We start from the raw sequence: 20874 nt of genomic DNA on the forward strand, positions 1-20874 counted from the left end.
GGGGAGCTACAGAACAGATGGAGTCGCACTTTTAACGGAGCAGCAGATATATGTTGTCACTCTATTGTCAAAACAGCAGATGGGAGGTGTGTTTGCTAAGGTGTGAGGAGCGACCGTGTCGACAACAGAGAAACAGAAGGTGACTTGTGTTGTCTGGGTCTACTTGCCATACATAGTGTTCCTGGTGGCAGCACTGGATTTTGGTTTCAGTGGTGTTGTTTTTTTACCGGTTGTTACATAGTTACGTAGGAGTGCATCATACGCATCATAGTCACAATTGTTTCTTTCTGGTTCTTTCTTTCGAAATAGTGCATATGGCGCATTTACATTACACTCCATTTCTCCTATTTAGCAGCCGCCTTTATCCAAAGCGACTTACAATACATTTGTGAATCATTTGTGAAGTGAATCGTCTATCCATCAGTCATAGGATCCATCATTCCACATTCAACTCCATCAAGTTATTATTTTTTTTAAATGGTGCCGCATATATCCCAAATAAACACACAACTAATTAATAGGTAACTAAAGTGTAAAAACATTTTTTTTTACCATATCATTTCAAAGTAAATCCCTAGTGATCTTGGCACCCCCAGTGCTCACCACAGACTGTAATACACACAGACTGTAAGTTAAGCATCATTTTGCTTTAGGATGGGCTTCTTTCCCACCTCATCTATATCATCCAAAACCCAGGTGTTAGTCAAATTACCCTCCAAGGCCCTGGTGTGGATTAAGAGCTGCCCTCCTTGCCCTTGGTGCTTAGCACATGTCCTCCGGGTGCATTAGGAATTCATATCTCCACCTGAAGGCTTTGATATTTCAACGGCGTCATAACCTTTATGTGTTTTTTACATGACCATTGCTCTCCTCGAGGTGTAGAGGCTGTCAGTTAGCTTTCTTGTCAGAGGTGTGTGTGGTTGTGTGGTTGTGTGTGTGTATACATGTATATGTGTATGTGTGTGTGTGTGTGTGTGTGTGTGTGTGTGTGTGTGTGTGTGTGTGTGTGTGTGTGTGTGTGTGTGTGTGTGTGTGTGTGTGTGTGTGTGTGTGTGGGGGGGGGGGGGGGGGGGGGGTGTACAGGCAGACAGGGCGAGAGAAGGAGTACAAAAGATGAAGTTAAGAATGAAGAAATTTATATTGATGAGGGATGAGTGAATTCTTCTTCAATAAACCATTTATATCAGTTAGAGTGTTATGTTCTGCTGCATTGGATGAGCTGATATAAGTTGATCTGTTTGTCAGTTTGTTTATCTGCTTCGAACAGGCCTGCAGAATATTCCCACTTTGTTCATTCCGAACAATCTAACACCTAGTCTGACATGTTGGGTGAAAATCACTTTTTACATCAAACTTATTCCCCATTTCTTTCTATCTTATGTCCCTTTCCCTAAGCTCACAGTGGTAGTGATTTGACACTTTATTTCACTCTCTCTCTCTCTCCCTCCCTCTGTTTGTCCCCTGCCTCCTTTTGAGTTCCCACCCCCCTCCTCCTCCCCCCATCCTCCCCCTACTCTCTCTCAGCGAGGAGTCAGAGAGTGCGTATCGGCTCCATAGACAAGCCTGACATTTACTTTTGCAAATAGGATCAGCTGGATGTCACTGCCATCCTTCCAAAGTGACTGTGGGGGGAAGAGGAGGACAGGGACTTGACGGATCCACCTCTACAGTCTTGACCTACTCTCAACCCGCCTCTTAACTAACAGTTTATACTTTAGTGTTCTGTCGCCCTTTTCTAAACTTTCTATGTCACTAATTATGCAGATCTGCATTTCGCTTGACGACATTTTATCTGTTTGGAAAGTGGACTGATACTGAAAAGGGAGGGGGGGGGGGGGGGGGGCAGGGATGTTTTGAATCCCATCTGTATTTATTGTCGTTTGAAGCGGTTAGCCAGGAATATTGGTTTCCTCATAATCTGTTTGAAAATAGAGCATTATCAATCTTGGATCCTTTTCCAAGACTGTCGATGTTGTGTGGGGTTGACGATACTTTGTCGATACAGGAGAATTGCAGCGAAAAACAGTGGTTTGTCTGGGCTACAAGCCCACATCAGATATCCCCCAGAATGCCTTAAAACAGAAATGCTTTCAAATGTTTCGCCTTGAGCATAATCATCCACTGTCACACTCTCCCTATAATGATGTCATTTGGACAGAAAACAAATTATAGCCTCAACAGTGTAATTAACATTATAGATATTTTCTTTCCCGAGCCTCAAATCCAATATATCTACAGAATGGCCGCTACGAATACACACAGGAGCAATTATGTTCCTGGCCAATGACATTTACAGCAAACATAATCAGAAAAACTGCAGATGTAGTTTCATTTGCATGTTCATGTTCATGTGCTCTGGTTATTTTATTTTACATATATACCAATAAGACAGTCCCGCAATTTTTTATTGGGACTTGCAGGAGCCCTTATGATGCCCTTGAGGTAAAACCTGTTTGTTTATTACTGCCCCCCGAGATTGGCTTCTTTGGACAAACACTGGTAATTTACTAATTGGAGTGTGAAATGATAGGGAGTTCTCCATTAGAAAATGCCATTGCACAAATAGGCATGGGAGGATCAAAGATTTATCCTTCAAAAGTGCTGCGTTACCAGAAAACCTCTATGTAATTTCCACCACCTCCTGCGCCTAGCCGTACCCCCCCACCCCGTTCCCTCTCCCCTACAATTCCCCTAATGATCGTAACTTGCCTTGGAGCCCATAAATCTGAGCACTAGTGAAACTAAGTGTCTCATCATTATGCAGCCTATACCTATCCACCGACAGAGCATCACTGCACACCCTTAGGACAGTAGCACTTGTTCAAATCCAATCTTGTTCCTGTAAGCTCTTTATCATTTTTTTCCTCTAATGACGTCCCTATGCCATATTGTTGTCGTTGGAGTAATGGAGTAAGTTGAATTACTCTTGCTGTTGAGTAATGGTGATGGGCGACTACAGCCGACAAGGCCATCTCCGTTTTGGGTTTAATGTTGTTGCGGTCATGGAGCCCACTGCAAGATCGTTGTCACCATAACAACAGCTTTTTGATATCATTCGTTTAGTATTAGAGAGACATTAACAAACATAATGTACAGGGAAGACTAATTGATAACAAAAAAACAAGTTAAGTTGATAATTGCGTGTCAATTTATACATTTACATTCATTTAGAGGTCACTTTTATTCAAAGCAACTAACAGTAGTTAACATGTTCTTAAGTGAGCAAATCAATTCAGTAAGTAAAAATAGTGCCATTGGCAGTCAAAGGAAGACATTTTTTTTCATGCTGTTATTCATTGAACAAACTATTATTTGAAACCTGGCTATACTACCGGTATAGTACTTACTTAAGAGAAAGCAAGGTGACCTGGAAGTATAAGTACAGTGATTTCAAGGAACCACAGGGTGCTCATGTGGAAAGGCATTGAGGCCAAGTGGTAGAGTAATAAAAATGAAACTGCCAAGACCTTATTGTTTCTTTCTCCCCAAAATGCGATAGACCCCTATTCAGATTTAGTTTAGTGAACTCAATTATTATGAAGTTATGAAGAGTTCAGACCAGTTTCCATACACTTCAAGGGCATGAAAATGATTGTCTGGAGGATAGTTGTGCTTCTCAAGGTGTTTTGCAAGGATCGTACAGGTGGAGGCACATCTGGATAAGCTTGCTCTGTCTGTCAGAGTGTTAGGATTTGGGAGGGTATTAGCAGTCTGGAGAGGTAGTCTGGGAAATAGGAAAATGCTCTATCGAGAGAAATGGGCAAATAACTTTTGCAAGTTATGATTGGAGTAGGCTCTGGGGAGGTGTTAAAACGTGCTAATCACTAAGGTGTTAGCAGCCATAATCGGAAAGAAAGAACATAACATATCTCTTATTGTGTTTTCCTAGCTTTACTCTCTCTCTCTCTTTCATTAACCTGCTCCAGTAGACTCCGACATTTAGTCATTGTTTTGTTCCAGTAGACTTTCCGACATTTGCCCATTGTTTTATTCCACTAGGCTCTCCGACATTTAGCCATTGTTTTTTGTTTCTCAAAAAAATAGAAAATGAATATGTCTGACTGTTGCGCTAGCAAGTATAATGGAGCGTTTACTCCAATCCCTGCTCCTAAGGGGAGCAATATCCCCCGAAAAGGAGAAAATGGCATAACTGCCTCGTTCAGAGCCACACAGTCCCTCTAGTCCTTCAATATGCAAACATTGTTTGACTTAATCCACCCTAATGATGCAAATGTGTGCTGTTAATTATTTCTTGCAGAATCGTATCTGCACTAAACGTTTGCCGAAATGCAATAGGGACATCAGTCTCAATAAAGTATTCAGGGGGCGGAGGGGGAAAAAAAAGACACATTATTCAGGATTTAGTTGTTCCTTCTCTTTTCTTTTTTTTTTTGCAATTTGCATTGACTTCATAAAAAAGCATTAGCATTTTTCCCATTCTGTGTAATAATGGTTATGTGTGATATTGCCTTCTGTGGGATAGGCCTCAGTGCTGGAGAGTCTCCTTCAGATAAGCTGGTTAATTCAATCCTTGTCTAATACGAGTCAGTGAATGTATATCCCTGAGTGCTCGCTTACAGGATCATCTCTTGTCATTGTAATCCCCAGCTGACACCTGTTTGCTGCTCAAAACCGATTCTTCGTGTTTTTTTTATTTTTATTTAAACCCTCAGATTTATGACACTACTACTATCCTTGTAGATCCGTATAGATGCACAAGTGTAGAGTGATACAGAATAAAACATGTTGCAGATGAGCGGCACTCTTGTTGTGCTTCAGTTAGCAGAGGAAATGCATATATAGGCATATATAGGCCCAATTCAAACCTTGTATACTGTATCTTATCCAACTGTATATTATCCATGTGTTGGCTTACAGACCCTGCATTGGGCCGCACCATACTGTATGGCAAAATGCTTTCTCCACACCAGTAGGGGGCACCCCTCCCTATAACCTGATCCTGCGACGGTACAATTGATCATGAGACAAAAATGGCTCCCCCTCCTCTCTACAGTCCATCTCTCCATTATGATCCGTATCTGAGCCGGCATTGTTGTGCATTGAGCCCAAATGGTTCCTCAACCTCAACAACAACAATGCATCCATCTCCATGATCTACTACAGTATCCAAGGTTGGTGCTGGTCCTGATCCAGAATGGCTCATCCCATCCACCCCCCATCTCTGCAGTGCATCCCCTCCCTCCATACAATAGGAGACCAGAGCCGGAACCCTGCAAGGTACTGTTGAGCCAGAGCCAAAATGGCTCCTCAGCCGCTGCAGTGAATTTCTCAGCTCACTGGCTCTCCAGATGGCAGGTATCTTTAGTGCTCAGCACACTTGTCACCGTGCTGCGACAGGTCGCTCTGGTCACGGTTCACTGGGCCCGGCAGGCCATCTCAGGACACCTTTAAATGGACTTTAATTTGAAACACATGACTCTGGCTATACAAGATCCCCACCTGGCCTTTAACAATGAAGCTAATTGTGTGATTTCTGTTGTATGTTCTCTGTGGCACTTCACAGCGTAATCGTAATTAATTACTTATTGGAAAGCAATGGCAACACAATCAGCCATGTTTTTTGAATGGTCTAGTTAATGCCAAATTAATGTATATCTGAAGAAAAATGGAATTTAAATATAATGTGAATCCTTTTAAATACGCTTTTTACACCAGTACATGTGAAAGACGGCTAGTTTTCCAGGCATTAGCTATGTTGTTGTTGCTGTTGGTGCTTTGTAGAGCATGGCCAATGGAGCGGAATAGATGCCTGTGCTCACAGCCATCATTCCTCACCAGAGACCAACACATTTGGTGACTTTTGTAAGCACTGAACAGTTGTGTACCACCATTTGAGAAGCGGCCATCATTTGTTATTTAGCTGAGGCAGTACAGATGTACCACATTAAGCTTCCATTGAGTGAAGTGGGTTGAGGGGCGGAGGTGGCGCTTGGGGTGTATGTTCATTGCCACACAGCCATAGAAGATGGAATTGGTCTACGTTTAATTTGAGTGCTGAAGATGTGTGTTCCTCATGTATCTAAAGAACTTCATCAGATAATGTTTCTGCAAAATGGTTGTCAAAACAATGGAGTAAAACAAGCTTATATTTTGGGTTCTGATGGGGTAAGACAGTTGATCTAAACTCATGAGCCATGTATACGATAAGTTCAATTCTTCAATAATCAGTGGCTATATACAGAATCATGAATTTGAAAGTCAAACGATGTATGCACCAAATACAGATTGCCCTTGTAAAGCTCACTTCTTCACAAGTCAGCCTAACTCGAGAGGGTATGGCACCAACCAAACAGAACAGAAATCGATATCATCAGGTTTTAATTTAAATTCCAACATTTGATAATCATTTCTTTACCCACCAAGACAAAAAGGCTTGTGCAGCCTCATGGGTTCATCAGTTGGTATCAGTATTCCCCCTGAACTGTACATAAAGAGTCCTATTTCTATAGACTATTGAAGAACCACAAGTGATGCGAGCGAGATTGTGCTACAGAGCAGACCTCGTATTCCCTGGTAGCCCACAGTTCAAACAACCCAGATGGTTCATTTGCATACACTTCCTTATACTCCCTCCGCTGTAAGATCGTCTCTACCACTGTGTGTGACACACACATACACGCACAGTCCCTCACACACACACACACACACACACACACACACACACACACACACACACACACACACACACACACACACACACACACACACAGACCACTGTGCATTCTACTGGCTTCATAAAATCTAGAAAAAACAAGTCCCCCTCCACCCCATTGGCTCAGCCAAGGCGATGTCAAAGGAATCTCTTTGATTTACTGTACATAAACGAATCAGGAATTTATAGGAAGCTTAATTAGCAGTTGTAAAAGTGACTTATAGTAATTGTTCGGGACACAGGGGCTATAATGCTGCAGTTATCATTTCCATAACTCCTAACTTCCATAAAGTCCTGTTCCGCTCTTAGAAGATTATTTGATGTCTTATGATGCTGTTTTGCTTTTAATGAATAGGGCTTTTGTGGTCGGGGAAATAGATGGTGTTCAGTGCAGTAGCTAGCTATGAACAGTGGCACTGAGTAACAAGTAACAAGTAGAACCTCTACTAACCTTTGTGTGACAGCAGTATTTCATAGACATTACATAGATAATGCAGTGTATTCAAAGATATCATCGTGGTTTAGTGCATTACTTCAACCACAGGGCAATAGCTACAAAAGAAATAGAATCAAATGCATTAACAAAAATATACTGCAGAAAGAATCTCTTTATGAAACCCTGCACCGCAAATGTAGTAAGTACAATAGTGGTACCGATAAATGGTGTCACATTGCCAGACTCAAAACCTCTATGGGCTTGGAAATGCCTATTTCCCTTCCCAGTTAGTGTGCTGTGTTTAATTTGTGAGTCTCGCAGTTAATCAAATAAGTGCTGTTGATGGTTGCCCTCTAGCAAACTGTAAATGGGGCCTCCTGCTACCTAATTGGAGCCACAAGTCAAACGCATTCTGCCACCTGTCTTCTGTCTGACAGGCACGCTTAGCTGAAGGCCTGTTCTGGGTTCACAGTGTATATCTACACAAAGTGATGTTAAATGATCGCAATGTCTGTGACAATCATCCTCTAGAAAAGTGTGTGTGTGGGGGGGGGGGGGGGGGGGGGGGGGATCAGTGGAGGCTGGTGGAGGGAGAAATCGTGAGAATGGGCTCTCACTGTAATGTCTTTGATACCATTCCTCATTCCATTCCATGCGTTACAATAGCCCCATCCTCCGATTTCTACCTCCACCAGCCTCCCCTGTGGTGGACAATATGACGAATTAGTCACATTAGTCAACCACCATAACTCTGTGGTAGTATTTGTTCACAAGCTGAGGTGTTGCTCATAGTACAGAAACACGTGAGGTTTTGGGGAAGACTAAGCATTATTTGTGTGCAATGCCTGGCTCTGTACAGCCGAGATACTGAGGTGAAAGTTCTCTGAGGTAAGAAGCATCATAGCGTCCTAGCTGTGAGGCTGCAGGGTGCCTGGTGCTAGAGCCGCCACCCACCACATATGTAAGTACACGTGATATGTTTTGCACTTTGCGTTTCCCAGAATCCCTCATTAGAATAAATGATACCTTAGAGGAAGACGCGGACACACACTGTGCGACGGCCTTTGTTGGCCCTACACGCTGCTGGATGTTTTTCACACTCCTACACACAACCGATGCCTCGTTCGTTGGCTTTGACGTGTTTTCTAGTACTACATGTCCAGTTCATTGTTCCTTAATCAAAACAAACTCGCCTCTGTCAGTTTGTAAACGGTTGGCTCATCATGGAAACAGGCTACCGCAGTTTTGGGCACAACACGTCGCCTCACTTGTACTGTACCCATAAAGGTGTCTGGAGGCACAGTGCAGCATACATGACCGAAATGTGGTTTTGAAAAACTCTTCCATCAACATAAATAGATGAGTTTAACCGACATGCCCTCCTCAATACTTCAAACCCCATTTAGCAGGAGAGGACTCCGACGACTCTCGCTGCTGTCACCAACAAGCTCCATCAGTGACTACCTCTGTACGTTACGTCTGCGACTGCCGCTGTGGGGTTTTTTGATTTATCGATGTAAGCGGGAAACTATGAAGCTCACTTTGTGACAGCTCAGAAGCTTTAGAATTTAAGATGTCATTGAGCTGATGAATGTGTGCAGCTTGAGCTTAGGCAGTGGCATCATATGTCACTGTCCAGAGTGATGAGAGACCCTGCCTGCCCGCCTCCCCGTGTCTGCCTGCCTGCCTGCCTGCCTGCCAGTCTTCTACCACCTTCGGGAGAGGGAAACGGGCCTGCTATTTACCGACGCTTGCTAGTGTACTGTATATCAGGTTTGGTGCAAAGTAATTAAAATGCATTAGGCATGTTAATTAGGCGTCATGTTATTACTATTAACACTTATATTATACTGGATTTAAAAGTAGGTAGTTCAGCACATGTTTTGAGCACAGGGAAAATAATGTATTCGAAGGGACCGTGAACAGAGAGCACATCTGTGTATGCTCAGGTTCGCTCAACATATTTTTATGATCTTTTTATGCCTATCCATCAAGTGGGCGCCTCACAAAGCAATGTACTGTATCGGCAAGACACATTAATCAATGTATTGACTGTATGATTGTCTGAAGACAAACCACTGTCAATAATCACATCCTACAGGTCCAGTTTAGCCAGCCACTGAAGAACACACACAGATGCTCACTGTTAGGGAGTTACTTCTACTACGTGTCTTGGAGTATCAATGATGTAAACATCAGAGCACCAGCTGTTGACCTAAATACCTATTTCTAGGGAAAATGCAAATAGATGTGCCGCACTAGAAAAATGTGCATCCTTTAATCAAAACTAAATGTCACATTTGTTTGGATAAAAGGTAAAACATTAGCATAGTTGAATGAGGCCACCAACTCTGCCGGTAGGACCAACAAGAATAATACACACACACCCAGCAGGAAGCTGTAAACAGCATCCGCAGCATCCATCAGTGTAATAGGGGGAAATGCACACCTGTCATTAATTGTGTGCCCAGGCACCACAAAAATGTAATTAGACCACAGAAATTAGGCCATGGGCTCCATACTGCACTGTACAGTGCCTCGTAAAACAAGCCAATGTATTTCTCTAATACTTGTATACATTATTCATTTACCATAGCTCTTTTTGATACACAAAAAGAAAAACTAAAGTGTTTCCTCAAGGTACGGTCATGGTTATCGTGTTCTAAAAAGCTCTGCTCTTATTTATTTGGTCCCGTGGATTCCGCCCGCCAGGTTTTGCTGTTCGAGGCGAAGCGTCGCCATCTTAATGTCAAACCTATTTTTTCCTCACTCAGGGTGCTTTATCTCCGCCTTGCGCTAATTTGCAATGGGAAAAGGAAATAGGAAGGCCACTATGGGTGCCCATATATTAACGTGATTGGCCGAGCTGTAATGAGGTGTGTGTGTGTGTGTGTGTGTGTGTGTGTGTGTGTGTGTGTGTGTGAAAAGAAAATACAGTTGGAAGGTCGCTATGGGGATCCATATATTAGCATGAATGGCCTAGCTATATTAATGATGGTGGTTTAAAGCTATGTCAGCCCCTTTCTCCCTATCATGCTTTATCTACTTGTATCTTCTTCTCTAGCATTATCTAGCCATGACTCAAGCCCAGTGCCACTTTAATAAAATCTAAATCAACGGCACTAATTGGGCCCAATCAGGACATCACGCCGAACCAAAGGAGAGAGGACAGGAAAACCTGATTATTCCCTGTACTAACTAACCAGTTATACTGATCCATTTTCTGTTGTTTCTATTCATTTATTTTTTTTACCACAGTTGTACAGCTCCTTGGACTTTGGCAGAAAATGGCAGCTCATTCACGAACGTGTGACTCCGAACAGATTCTACTGGTGAGTCGCGTTTCTTTTCTTTCCTTTCTCCTTCCTTCTATTCTTTTCTTCTTCTCTATCCACCTTATCTTTACGTTGTTTAGTCAGCTCGTGCCATGCAGCATTTGTGGAAAGTGTTGTTCATGTTCTGTGTGCAGGATCTGTGACGGATATTGATATGTTTGAACAAGCCCGCCCTTGAATGAGTAACGATGTTGGTGGAAACTCTTTTGAGAATTGATACAATCGGACTAGGATTAATCTCATCCACCTCCACCGTATCACACTTAGCATTCAACCGCCCCTCGCGTAACTTCATTTCTCGAATACCTCTGCGCTGATACCAAGCAATTGCACAATAAACAATCATGATTCGAAAGGCTCATCGAAAGGCGAGGAAATAGCAAATGCTGTATATACATTCATACATACAATATGAGCTTGCCCGGTGGCATGACTAACAACGCACCCAGGAAGTCCCTGCCGCTTCTTATCCAATCACGTCAGCCATCTCTCTCTCACTCTCCCCCCCGCATTGCCCTTCCTGTCTGGGAAATGCAAAGTCATCACAAACGTAGGCCCAAATCTATTCCAGCTCATTGCTTCTCTGAGTAGCTTGTCTGGGCTAGGATGGTACAGTACGTTCCGCCGCGGGCTATGTCCACAGTTACTTGCATAAACCTGCGGCTACTTTCATTGGCTCATTCTACAATCCTAAATAATGTGCTCCATCCATCCTCGACCGCTGTAGAACCTCCTGGAACCCTTCAAGGACATTTCAACTCTGGACCTTGCATTACAGGCACCACCAGTTGGCTGAACTCAGATAATGGCTTTATCCGCCTTAGAGGGAATGAAATACCACCCCGCCCACCACCACCACCACCACCAGCACCACAATAGGAAAACAATATTTGTCCAATGTACTGTAATGCATCAATATTATATTGTGGTGCAAACAGTATAAGTGGTAGCCTGCAGTATTATGTGCAACTTTGTCAAAGCTTGAGATCACATTTCTATTTCTACGGCTTTACACTTTCGTGACAGGTAAGCCGTTTTTGGTAGGAAAACAAACCCACGGTTGCCATGGTCTTGCGTGCCCATTATGTGACGCTTGTGGCACTTTCTGGGAAAACTTTCCTGCACACGCGAAAACCCATCGTTGATTTGTTGTCGTCGCTAAGCTAATGCTAGAAGAAGACAGCTATATAACTAGAGCTGAATAACCCCGGCTGAGACTCATCTCCCCTTCATCTATTATTCCTTTCTTCTCTCCTCCCCCATCATGCTCTTCGCCTCCTCCTTTATCCAGGTCTGTTTCTGGTCTAGACAAGGAGTCAGATCTGGTCCACATGGAGGCACACACCCATGATGGACGTGAGTAACGAGAGTACACACACATACACATGCTGTACACACACACACACACACACACACACACACACACACACACACACAAGCAGAACATCCCGAGTCCAATTATCAAACCATGACAGAGAAAAGCCAGTGAAGAGGTACAGGCAGAGAGAAGCAAGGGAGTCTGTTGAGAGTGTGTCCCTAGGGTCCTGGACTGGATTACCCCACTGATAAATGCGGTGCATGATACTTGATTAATATGGCCTTTCCTTCTTATCCGTCTCCCTCTCTGAATGTCAGCTCCATAACTCTAAATGTCGTCCATAGGTGAAATTGTTTATCCGAGCCAGTGTTGTTGGAGCTTCTCGACTGACTCAGAGATCACACCTATTTTTTCTCTATACAGGGGATAGTCAGGTCTGTCTGTGGTGTCAGTGGGCTGTAGGAAAACGTCATGTAGTGAGAAGCAAATCACATGTGAGAAATTGCCTTGAAATGGTTGCCTTGAACCTGATTAAATGTTACTTGGCTAATATAATTGGCTATTATATACCAATAGTACATTTCTCTTCAGATTTCTCTTCAGAAAAATACAGGACTGTACAGTATGAAACACACAATAAGCCAGCTGGTAACCACAATTCATATTCCAGACATCTAAAAAAGGATTCTCCCGCAGGTGCCCAGTATGTAACCTGCCGAGCTCAGATGTGTTCTGAGGCCAACAGGAACTATCCGTTCCCTGGGTACATCGACATCAGCTCCTTGGTGGTCCAAGATGATTACATGTTCATCCAGGTAGGCCGTCTGCAGGGAATTGATTGGACCATATTCAATGTAGACCATGATGCATTGCGAGGGATGCGCATCATTAACCTTGAATGATTTGGGCATATGTTATGTGTTATGCTTACTTGGTTTTGCTATGAGGGAATTTACATTTTCTTTCCCAAGCAGAGCGGCACGCAACAACAGGTTTATTCTCAAGTGCCTGTGGGTAAATGTCATGGTGGAGCTACCTTGTTCTTATTCATGATCATATTATATGTATGGTATGATAATGATTTTTCTTGATTTTTCTTTATACCAGTATCAAATACTTGTATACTACCTAACCCTTAAAACAGATACATGTAAAGACAACAACAGATTTTAAAATTGTTTTCTTTTGCAAGATGAGAATTGGTTCACGTGTTGTGGTACTAACCGGGATTAATGTTTCAGAACAATAAACAATAAACTGTTTGGATATTTAATTTCCCCATTCACCATGGTCAGAAAGACAATAGAGACACATTCTATATAAAATGGTGCCATATATCACTGTAGGCTAGGGAAAACATGTTGCGTGACATACTGTATGGAAAATATGCAAACCGTATTTATATTGTAACCTCCAATGACAGTCTGAGAGTCTTTTACAGACTAGAGAGGTGGAGGAGTTTTATATTCAACCTAGATGGCGCCCAGCATGTCATATTAATCATCATTTGTGTGAGAGAAAATCTGAAATGGTAATGTCCTGAATTCTAAGTAATTCCAGTGCAATTTTGGGGGGTATGTTTAATTTTATCTCCAGCCTGAATATGATTTCCTTTGACATTGTGCAAATGAGGATGCATGCATTTAAAAGCCAACAGGAAAAGTAGGAATAATTATCTTCTCAACAGTCCAGCACAAACTAACTTTTACCCAAATGTAACTCTAAAGGGAGTGTTTGAAGTGTCTGCGCACTGCCCGAATGTCTTCTCCACTTTAAGCACATGATATACTAACCTGGCATGGCAGAGCACTAGCTTGGATGGCTTGGGGCTTTAGCATGCTCGCTAGAAATGGCTAAGTAGTAGGACTATAGCTTATAAGTCAGGCTAATGATATATGTAGGCATATAAAGAGGCTGCTTGACACTGATCTAAGGAAGTGTTCATTTTTGCACCTACTTTTATAAAGTAGCTTTATTTTGACAAACCGTATTTCTCTCAAGGGTAGCTTTAGTGTATTGTAGTTAAATGTTTCCCTTGTAAAGTAATTGGTCATTTAGAGTAGCTTCCCCAACACTGCCCACAGTAAACGTATCGCTTTCGATTATACCAAGCAAATAACACCTCCATCAAACTCTTGTCCATTTAATTAGATTTTAGTCACAGAGATAATTTTGTCTCATCTCGTTTTAGACAAATGAAAAATTACCTTTTCGTTTAGTTATTGATTTCTGTGTCTATTTAGTCAGTTTTTATCTAGTCTTTTGCCACGTAAAAATAGGTTTTTGACAAACATTTTTACTGAAAATGTACTGAATACTGATTGTCAGTTTCACAGGCTATCCCCCCCATCTAATAGTTTAGGCCAGGACTGGTTCAGTTTAAGCTGATCCCAGATCTGTACTAATGCGCAACGTCTATCCCAAGCCGTGACAGGTTAAACCCAAGATCTCTCAACCATGCTTGACCTCACGGAAGTCTTTTAAGTAAACCCACAACCACTCAACCTAAACCTCCTTCTCAATTCAGGCATCTCTGTGTTTTCCCGCGTTGCGTTTCAGATGAAGGATTCTGAAAAGGGACAAAAATCAATCATCCCAATTTCTCTTTAGGTTCAAACCGCCTCTGGTTACTCTGCCATCGATCTTTGGCTTCTTCATTCGATTGCATGTGGGACTGTTCTGGAGAGCTCACAGTCAGCCCACTGCTTCTCTCTCTCTCTCTTTCTCTCTCTCTCTCTCTCTCTCTCTCTCTCTCTCCCTGTCTCTCTCTCTTTCTCCCTCTGTCTCTCTCTCTCCCTGTCTCTCTCTCTCTCTCTCTTTCTCTCTCTCTCTCTCCCTCCCTTCTCTCTCTCTCACCCTTTCCTACCACTTCTCCTTCCCCTCTCTCCCAGCCTCCTACTCAACAGTGCACTTAGAAGCCCACTAAGAGAGGAGTAATTACTTCTGTCATACAATAATGAGGCCTATTCCGGCTCCCCTACTGAACGGCAGCAGCTTGTTTTGTGGAAATTCTCAATTAATGAAATTATGAAGGGGAAGTGGATTAAATGGCTCCCTAGCCAATGCCGGGGAGGGAATCTCACTTTTCTTATGTGTGAGAGAGAGCGAACGGCGTTTTGCTAACCTGATAGGGTACCATAGTGGTTCTAATGACAGATTCTCTTACACACTTCCCCTTCCTGTGTTTGCACTGCATAGGCTAACAGTTCTGCTGTTTGTAGAAAGGAGGCTGGCATCATTAGGGATGACTTTCCCTGAGACAGGGAGTGAACATTGGTTGGGAGAGTTAAAGATTTCTCTTGACAAAGAATAATGAGGCTATTGATTGTCCTACGAGATATTTACCAAAGTCCACCTCGAAACCCATAAAGGGCATCGACATCTGAGGGAAGAGCGGCATCCTCTGAATGCTAGCCAGGAGATTCCTCTCAATAGAAATGGTCTGGAAATAGCAACTGAGATTCCTTATGCATCGCATGTGTCTTGATTGCCCTCTCGGGCAAAGATAGCGACATACGTAGTGATCGATAGGCTGTACGTGTTTTCTGTGCGAACTGGATTCATAACAAATGAATGGATATTTTATTAAACCATCACTTATGCAGGGAGTCCCACTGAGGCCAAGCTCTCTTTTTTCAGGGGAGCCCCGGGAACAATAAACAGGAACAATAAACATGTACAGGACGTTCTCCGGATGACAGATAATTGATTGAGGACCATAAATTCACTGATAGATCCAAAATAATAGAATTTGAGTTTTTTCAGGTCGTTCCAGAACTACTCGGGGCACAGAAAGCAAAGACCGAAGATTATATACAAATAAAAAAAACAACGATTAGCCCTTCTTGAACTCAAAGACTCCCAACCCACAGACTGATAGAAAAGACTATCCCTGGAGATGAATCGCAGAGCAGAGTGATAAACCGAGTTTTAATGGTTTGATATGAAGGGTCAATGTGTGTATTCAAAAATGAGCAATGCATGGAAAAAAAACTAAGAGATTGTTAACCTGCGTGTATGTGTTACAGGTAACCACTGCAGGACGGGCCAGCTACTATGTGTCCTATCAGAGAGATCCATTCCTACGCATCAAACTGCCCAAATACTCCCTGCCAAAGGTAAGCCATAGCCCTCAGACACCTGCCTTGAGATTGTTAACTAATAGATGAACAGAGGAGAAACACACTATAGATCACTATCATACTGTAGCTCGATACTGATATCATAATCATAAACGTGACCAACAATGTACCCTTTTACTTCACTCCTTCAAACACATTCCGTTGCATTCAGCATCACTATAAGCTGCTCTGAGTGTACATCTGAAAGTGATTGTTAGTGCTCAGTATTCACTCCTGCACACCTGATCCTGTGACCAAACCTAACGTTGTCAGCTTGTTATAATCCTCTAACCCCCCTGTCGTCCAATCACAACTACTTCTAATCGTCTCCCTCTCCGCCACACAGGACCTGCACATTGTCAGCACGGATGAGCACCAGGTCTTCGCTGCCGTGCAGGAGTGGAACCAGAACGACACCTATAACCTCTACCTGTCCGACTCGCGGGGGATCCTCTTTACCCTGGCCATGGAGAACGTCAAGACCACCCGCGGCCTCGGGGGCAACCAGATGCTTGATCTCTACGAGGTAGCTATGTCTGTTCATAGCGATTGTGGTCTAACACATTAACATTCACTGTAAAGTAACCACCCCCCAGCTTATCACTCAGCCTACTGGTAGGTGTGATCGGGCGAGAGGGACAGTATAGGGATGAAGTGAGATATTGGCCTGGTAGGGGCAGCAGAGGTGTCTGTGGTCATTAGCGATAGCTAATGCACTATATACTCTGTAGTTCTACTGTATAGCAGCTGGGCTAATACTTTGATTGACAGTCCTCATCTGAAGGTATTGTAATTACTCTTTGTTAAGATGTAGTTACCCCTAACATTACTGTAAGAACAATTAAAACACTATGCATTAATGAGTAATAACAATATGACTTGTTACACTGTACAGTGTTTCTGAAATGGGCCTAGCTTTACGTATACACTATGTTCATTAGTTCAAACAACGTAAACCAAAATGATAATATCCTGTATACATTTGAAGTAGCCTACCACTTTAGTCTGTGTCTTTAGGAAGAGACAGACTATTCTCTAGAGCTACCGCACTGCCGGCACAACTGAGTAGTACAGACTGTGACCAAAGCACTTCGTAACAGTCCCATTTATTGTTGTCACAACACAGAGTGTTTTGCTTCAGAGACTTGGTGAACCCAAAAGACTCAGAGAGAGGAGAACCGTTCGCTAAGAGCTCTCAGCGCAACAGGAGAACAGAGGGGACACAGTGAAAGCCCTGGCCTTTTCCCTCATCTAACCCCTCCACTCAGAAGTATTCATCAGTGCTCGTCAGCTCAGTATTCTCCTCCCGTCTCTAATCAATGATCTTATTTCATTTCGGTAGATGAATGGTTCCCATTCCCCATTATTAAGCTAACAGGAGCAATTCACAAATGTAAGAGTAACCTGGATTCAACCTAGACGAGAATCCATTCTCAATCAAATCTTGTTCTTCTGAGTTCATGCTAGTTGGCCATTTGGGTGGATTTTAATACAGTCAGAGTTATCATGAATCCTGTACATAGGCGATAGCACAACATCTGACTTTCCTCAGACAATCACCGATCAAGTACTCGAAAACCCATTGATGAAAATAAAGCACCATCACTTACATTTTTTCTCCCCTCCTTTTCTCTGAGAGCTATAAATAGCTTTTTGAACGAGGGTGCGGGGAGTGGATGCGAGTCCTAGACGATTTAGTTAATGTAGTGGTCATGATGCTTCTCCTGTTAGTGTTCCTTCCCTTCCCTGCCAACGCGTTTAAACCCCAGGAGCTCTGATTCAGCAGTGGATCCATATCCCTAATAGATTGCGGAAAGCTTCATTAATGCATATTGAAGAAATTTTTATATGCTGCCTTCAGGGAGACAGACTACATGTACTCTATACATATACTGTAGACCTAGGGCAGGCTACTGAGGAACGGCTATGGTTTCCGTTGGTCGTTTATCATAGTGTTGTGACTGCACACACGCGTACACACGCGCGTGCGCTCACACCACGCACGCACACACACACACACACACACACACACACCATCCACTCTCACCCACACACGTACTGTTTGTTGTTGTGTCCGTTTAGATTGATCTCTGATTCACACATAAACATACGTAGTACACAGCGTGGGCCTATGGTTTTTCATTACTAGATATCATTGTTGACTGAATGACGGAAACGTTGATAGTAGCGATCCTTTTGATCGTCAACATCAGTCGTCGTCTCACAGGACATACTGAAACAAGTGGTGTTATGGCCAGTGGCAAAGGCAGCAGTTTTTGTTCACTTTAATGCAGGCGGATCTATGTGATCCTCCTACAGAGTGGAGATCTCTTGTACCCTTCACTTCAGAGGAGGGAAGAAAGGAAGGGAGTGTGGGTGGCAGGTGGGGGTGTTGTTTGATGGTAGATGGGAAGGGTGGTGTGGGGGTGGGGAGGGGAGGGGGGGGGGGGGATAAATAATTACCACAGTGATTGACAGATCTGGTAAGGAGAGGGAGGGGTGCTCATCCTCATTAGCCGTGTCCATCCGAAGTGCCGCGTTTCTATGACGATGTCAAACGCACTGCCTATTAGTGCCACTTATACGGACGGGCCCTTCGGGGGAGAAGGCATACTTCTGGAGCCCTTCACCATGGAAACCCATCTTATTTAAAGCAGGTCATCAGCAGACCTTTCCCTCCATCCATACAGTATGTATGTGTGAGTGTGGGTGTGTGTGTATGTGTGTTTTGAGGTGTGTGTGTGTGTGTGTGTGTGTGTGTGTGTGTGTGTGTTTGTGTGTGTGTGTGTGTGTGTGTGTGTGTGTGTGTGTGTGTGTGTGTGTGTGTGTGTGTGGGCGAGGGGGTATAGCTATCTAACTAGAGGGCTCATGGAATGATAGCTCTGGAGGGAGTCTCTGGGAGAGGGTGTCATGTCAAGGTGTCAAGTTTTACAGTTTTTCTCTATCGCTTTAACACATTTTCTGAAATCATAGCTCATTTTCTCTAAACTCTAAACACAAATGTAAAAACTCACACACAAAACCCTAAACTCCACAAATGTCTTGCAAAAGCAAACACTGCATTCAAAATAATGTTATGTCTTCTCAAAATGAAATGTTGTCGACACACAAACACCATCAAATAGACAAGAACCACGAACCAATTCTAAGAACCAATTGAACACTGATGTGCTCAATGGAAAACACTATGATCAGCGGAAGACACTACTATGCCAAGATGATCAGGAGGCCTTTAGTGGCCTTTCAGTGTTACACTACATGCATACAGTAGCCTGTTATAAACTGTTATGTTTTCATATTCAAATATAAAACGCACAAATACAACGCTAGAATGTTTTTTATTCTGAAATACTGGATACATTTCAGCAAATACAGTTAGATTTGTCAAATGTTCTTCATACAGACAAACAAATAAGCCTTCTGCATATACTGTAAAGAAAAAGAAAATTAGGCTGCATCCTGCCTTCCGTTTCTGTCTGGCCACAGGACCTCATCACCATCACAGGCAATGTTCTCCCTGGCCAAGCAGCAGGGAAAGTATCGCCTGGCATGACAAATCCATCCCTGATATGCTTCAGCAGCTATATCACCATGCGTCCTCCATTGCTTGTAGAAGGGGGAGGCGCTCATGGGGCCTGCGCACATATACCTTCCAACGCCAAGCTGAAAAAAAAACTCCTCAATAGGGTTGAGAAATGGAGAATATGGTGGCAGATGAAGAACGGAAAAAGACTTGGGTGGTCGATGAACCAGTTGCGGACCAGAGCAGCCCGGTGGAAATGTATGTTGTCCAAGATGACAATGTACCTGGGCTGCTCTGGGCTATCCATCTGCTCGGCTGGGGTGAGGATATTGTGTTGTGTGTCCAGAAAAGTAATGAGATGGGCACTATTGTAGGGTTGAATGGCGATGGAGCACGCCATGGTGATTTATAGCTGCGCACATGGTGATGTTCCCCCCCTCGCTGGCCAGGAACCTCAACAATGTCATGCTGGCCCGATGACGTTCCTTCCCCATTGCCATCCTTTTTACGAGGATGAAACCCACTTCATCAACGTGGTCAACCAAAGTGGTCCAAATCTCATCAGAGGCAATTGCTCCCCTAGGTCGTAGTCTTGGTTGTCCTCTTGCTCTTGCTCATCCTCCTCTTCCTCCTCTGACTCTCACACCTCTCGCTCTACCTTTCTCTGCAAAGTTGGCATCCATTGTTCTCCAACAAGGAGAGCTAACCTTTTCTTGCTAAAGCTATGATTGCTAATTCAAAAGCAATAGGTGTTTGCCCATTATGAGGAGTGTGATTGTGTGATTGGTGGTTTGAATTTAGCATTCTGAATGGTAGTGTTTTCCATGTGAACACAAGAGTTTTTATCAAGGAAGATTGTGCCGAATGTCGAGAATTGTGTTTAATGTTTTGTTCACTGTGTGGTTTAGAACTGCAACATGAGTGAAAAGCAGGAAAGGTGTTTGTATTTGTGAAGAATTGGTGTGAGATAAGATAGACGAGTTTCAGGTTTTGCGCATTGTGTCTCAAGTTCCAATGTTAGTGTGTAAGCGATTGAGAAAAACTGTAAACAGTCCCAGTTGAAGTTGCAACAACATGAAAAAGAAGAAGAAGAAAGCAAGAAGAAGAAGCAAGTGTATGGGGCAGGGTTTCCGTTAACCGGTAATTCCCGGACTTTGTCCGGTATTTTTTTTTGAAGTCCGACAAATTGAAAACTCGTCGGACATAAATGTCCGGTGAAAATAATTCCCTCTAAGCACAATTTGAATACAATTCGCTAAAGTTCACATTCTGATTCCTTCTATTTTAAAAAAGACGAATATATAGGCTATGTATTTATTTTATTATGATATGATTTGACACCGGCATGATGATGACTCCTAATGTGTAGGCTGCCTATGCGAAACAGCGGTTGTTTCCGGTGTGCGCTATAACTCGTGCACAATCGAGTCGAGGCAGAGAGGAGGATAGCGATGTTTCTCTCTGTGAT

General features: G+C 43.1%; 1 protein-coding gene across 1 annotated transcript in view; it reads left to right on the forward strand.

The window, feature by feature from the left end:
• Positions 1 to 20874, forward strand: part of sorcs3a (sortilin related VPS10 domain containing receptor 3a) — a gene marked incomplete at its 3' end in the record, with an annotated part of 139572 nt that overhangs the window by 87855 nt on the left and 30843 nt on the right. The window contains exons 5-9 of the mRNA XM_080522483.1: positions 10368 to 10441; positions 11736 to 11800; positions 12459 to 12577; positions 15791 to 15880; positions 16230 to 16409. Coding sequence (XP_080378609.1) covers positions 10368 to 10441; positions 11736 to 11800; positions 12459 to 12577; positions 15791 to 15880; positions 16230 to 16409 — 528 coding nt within the window. The remainder of the gene's footprint in view (positions 1 to 10367; positions 10442 to 11735; positions 11801 to 12458; positions 12578 to 15790; positions 15881 to 16229; positions 16410 to 20874) is intronic.

The sequence above is a fragment of the Nansenia antarctica genome, assembly GCF_963989245.1.
Source record: "Nansenia antarctica genome assembly, chromosome: 2".
Classification (NCBI taxonomy): domain Eukaryota; kingdom Metazoa; phylum Chordata; class Actinopteri; order Argentiniformes; family Microstomatidae; genus Nansenia; species Nansenia antarctica.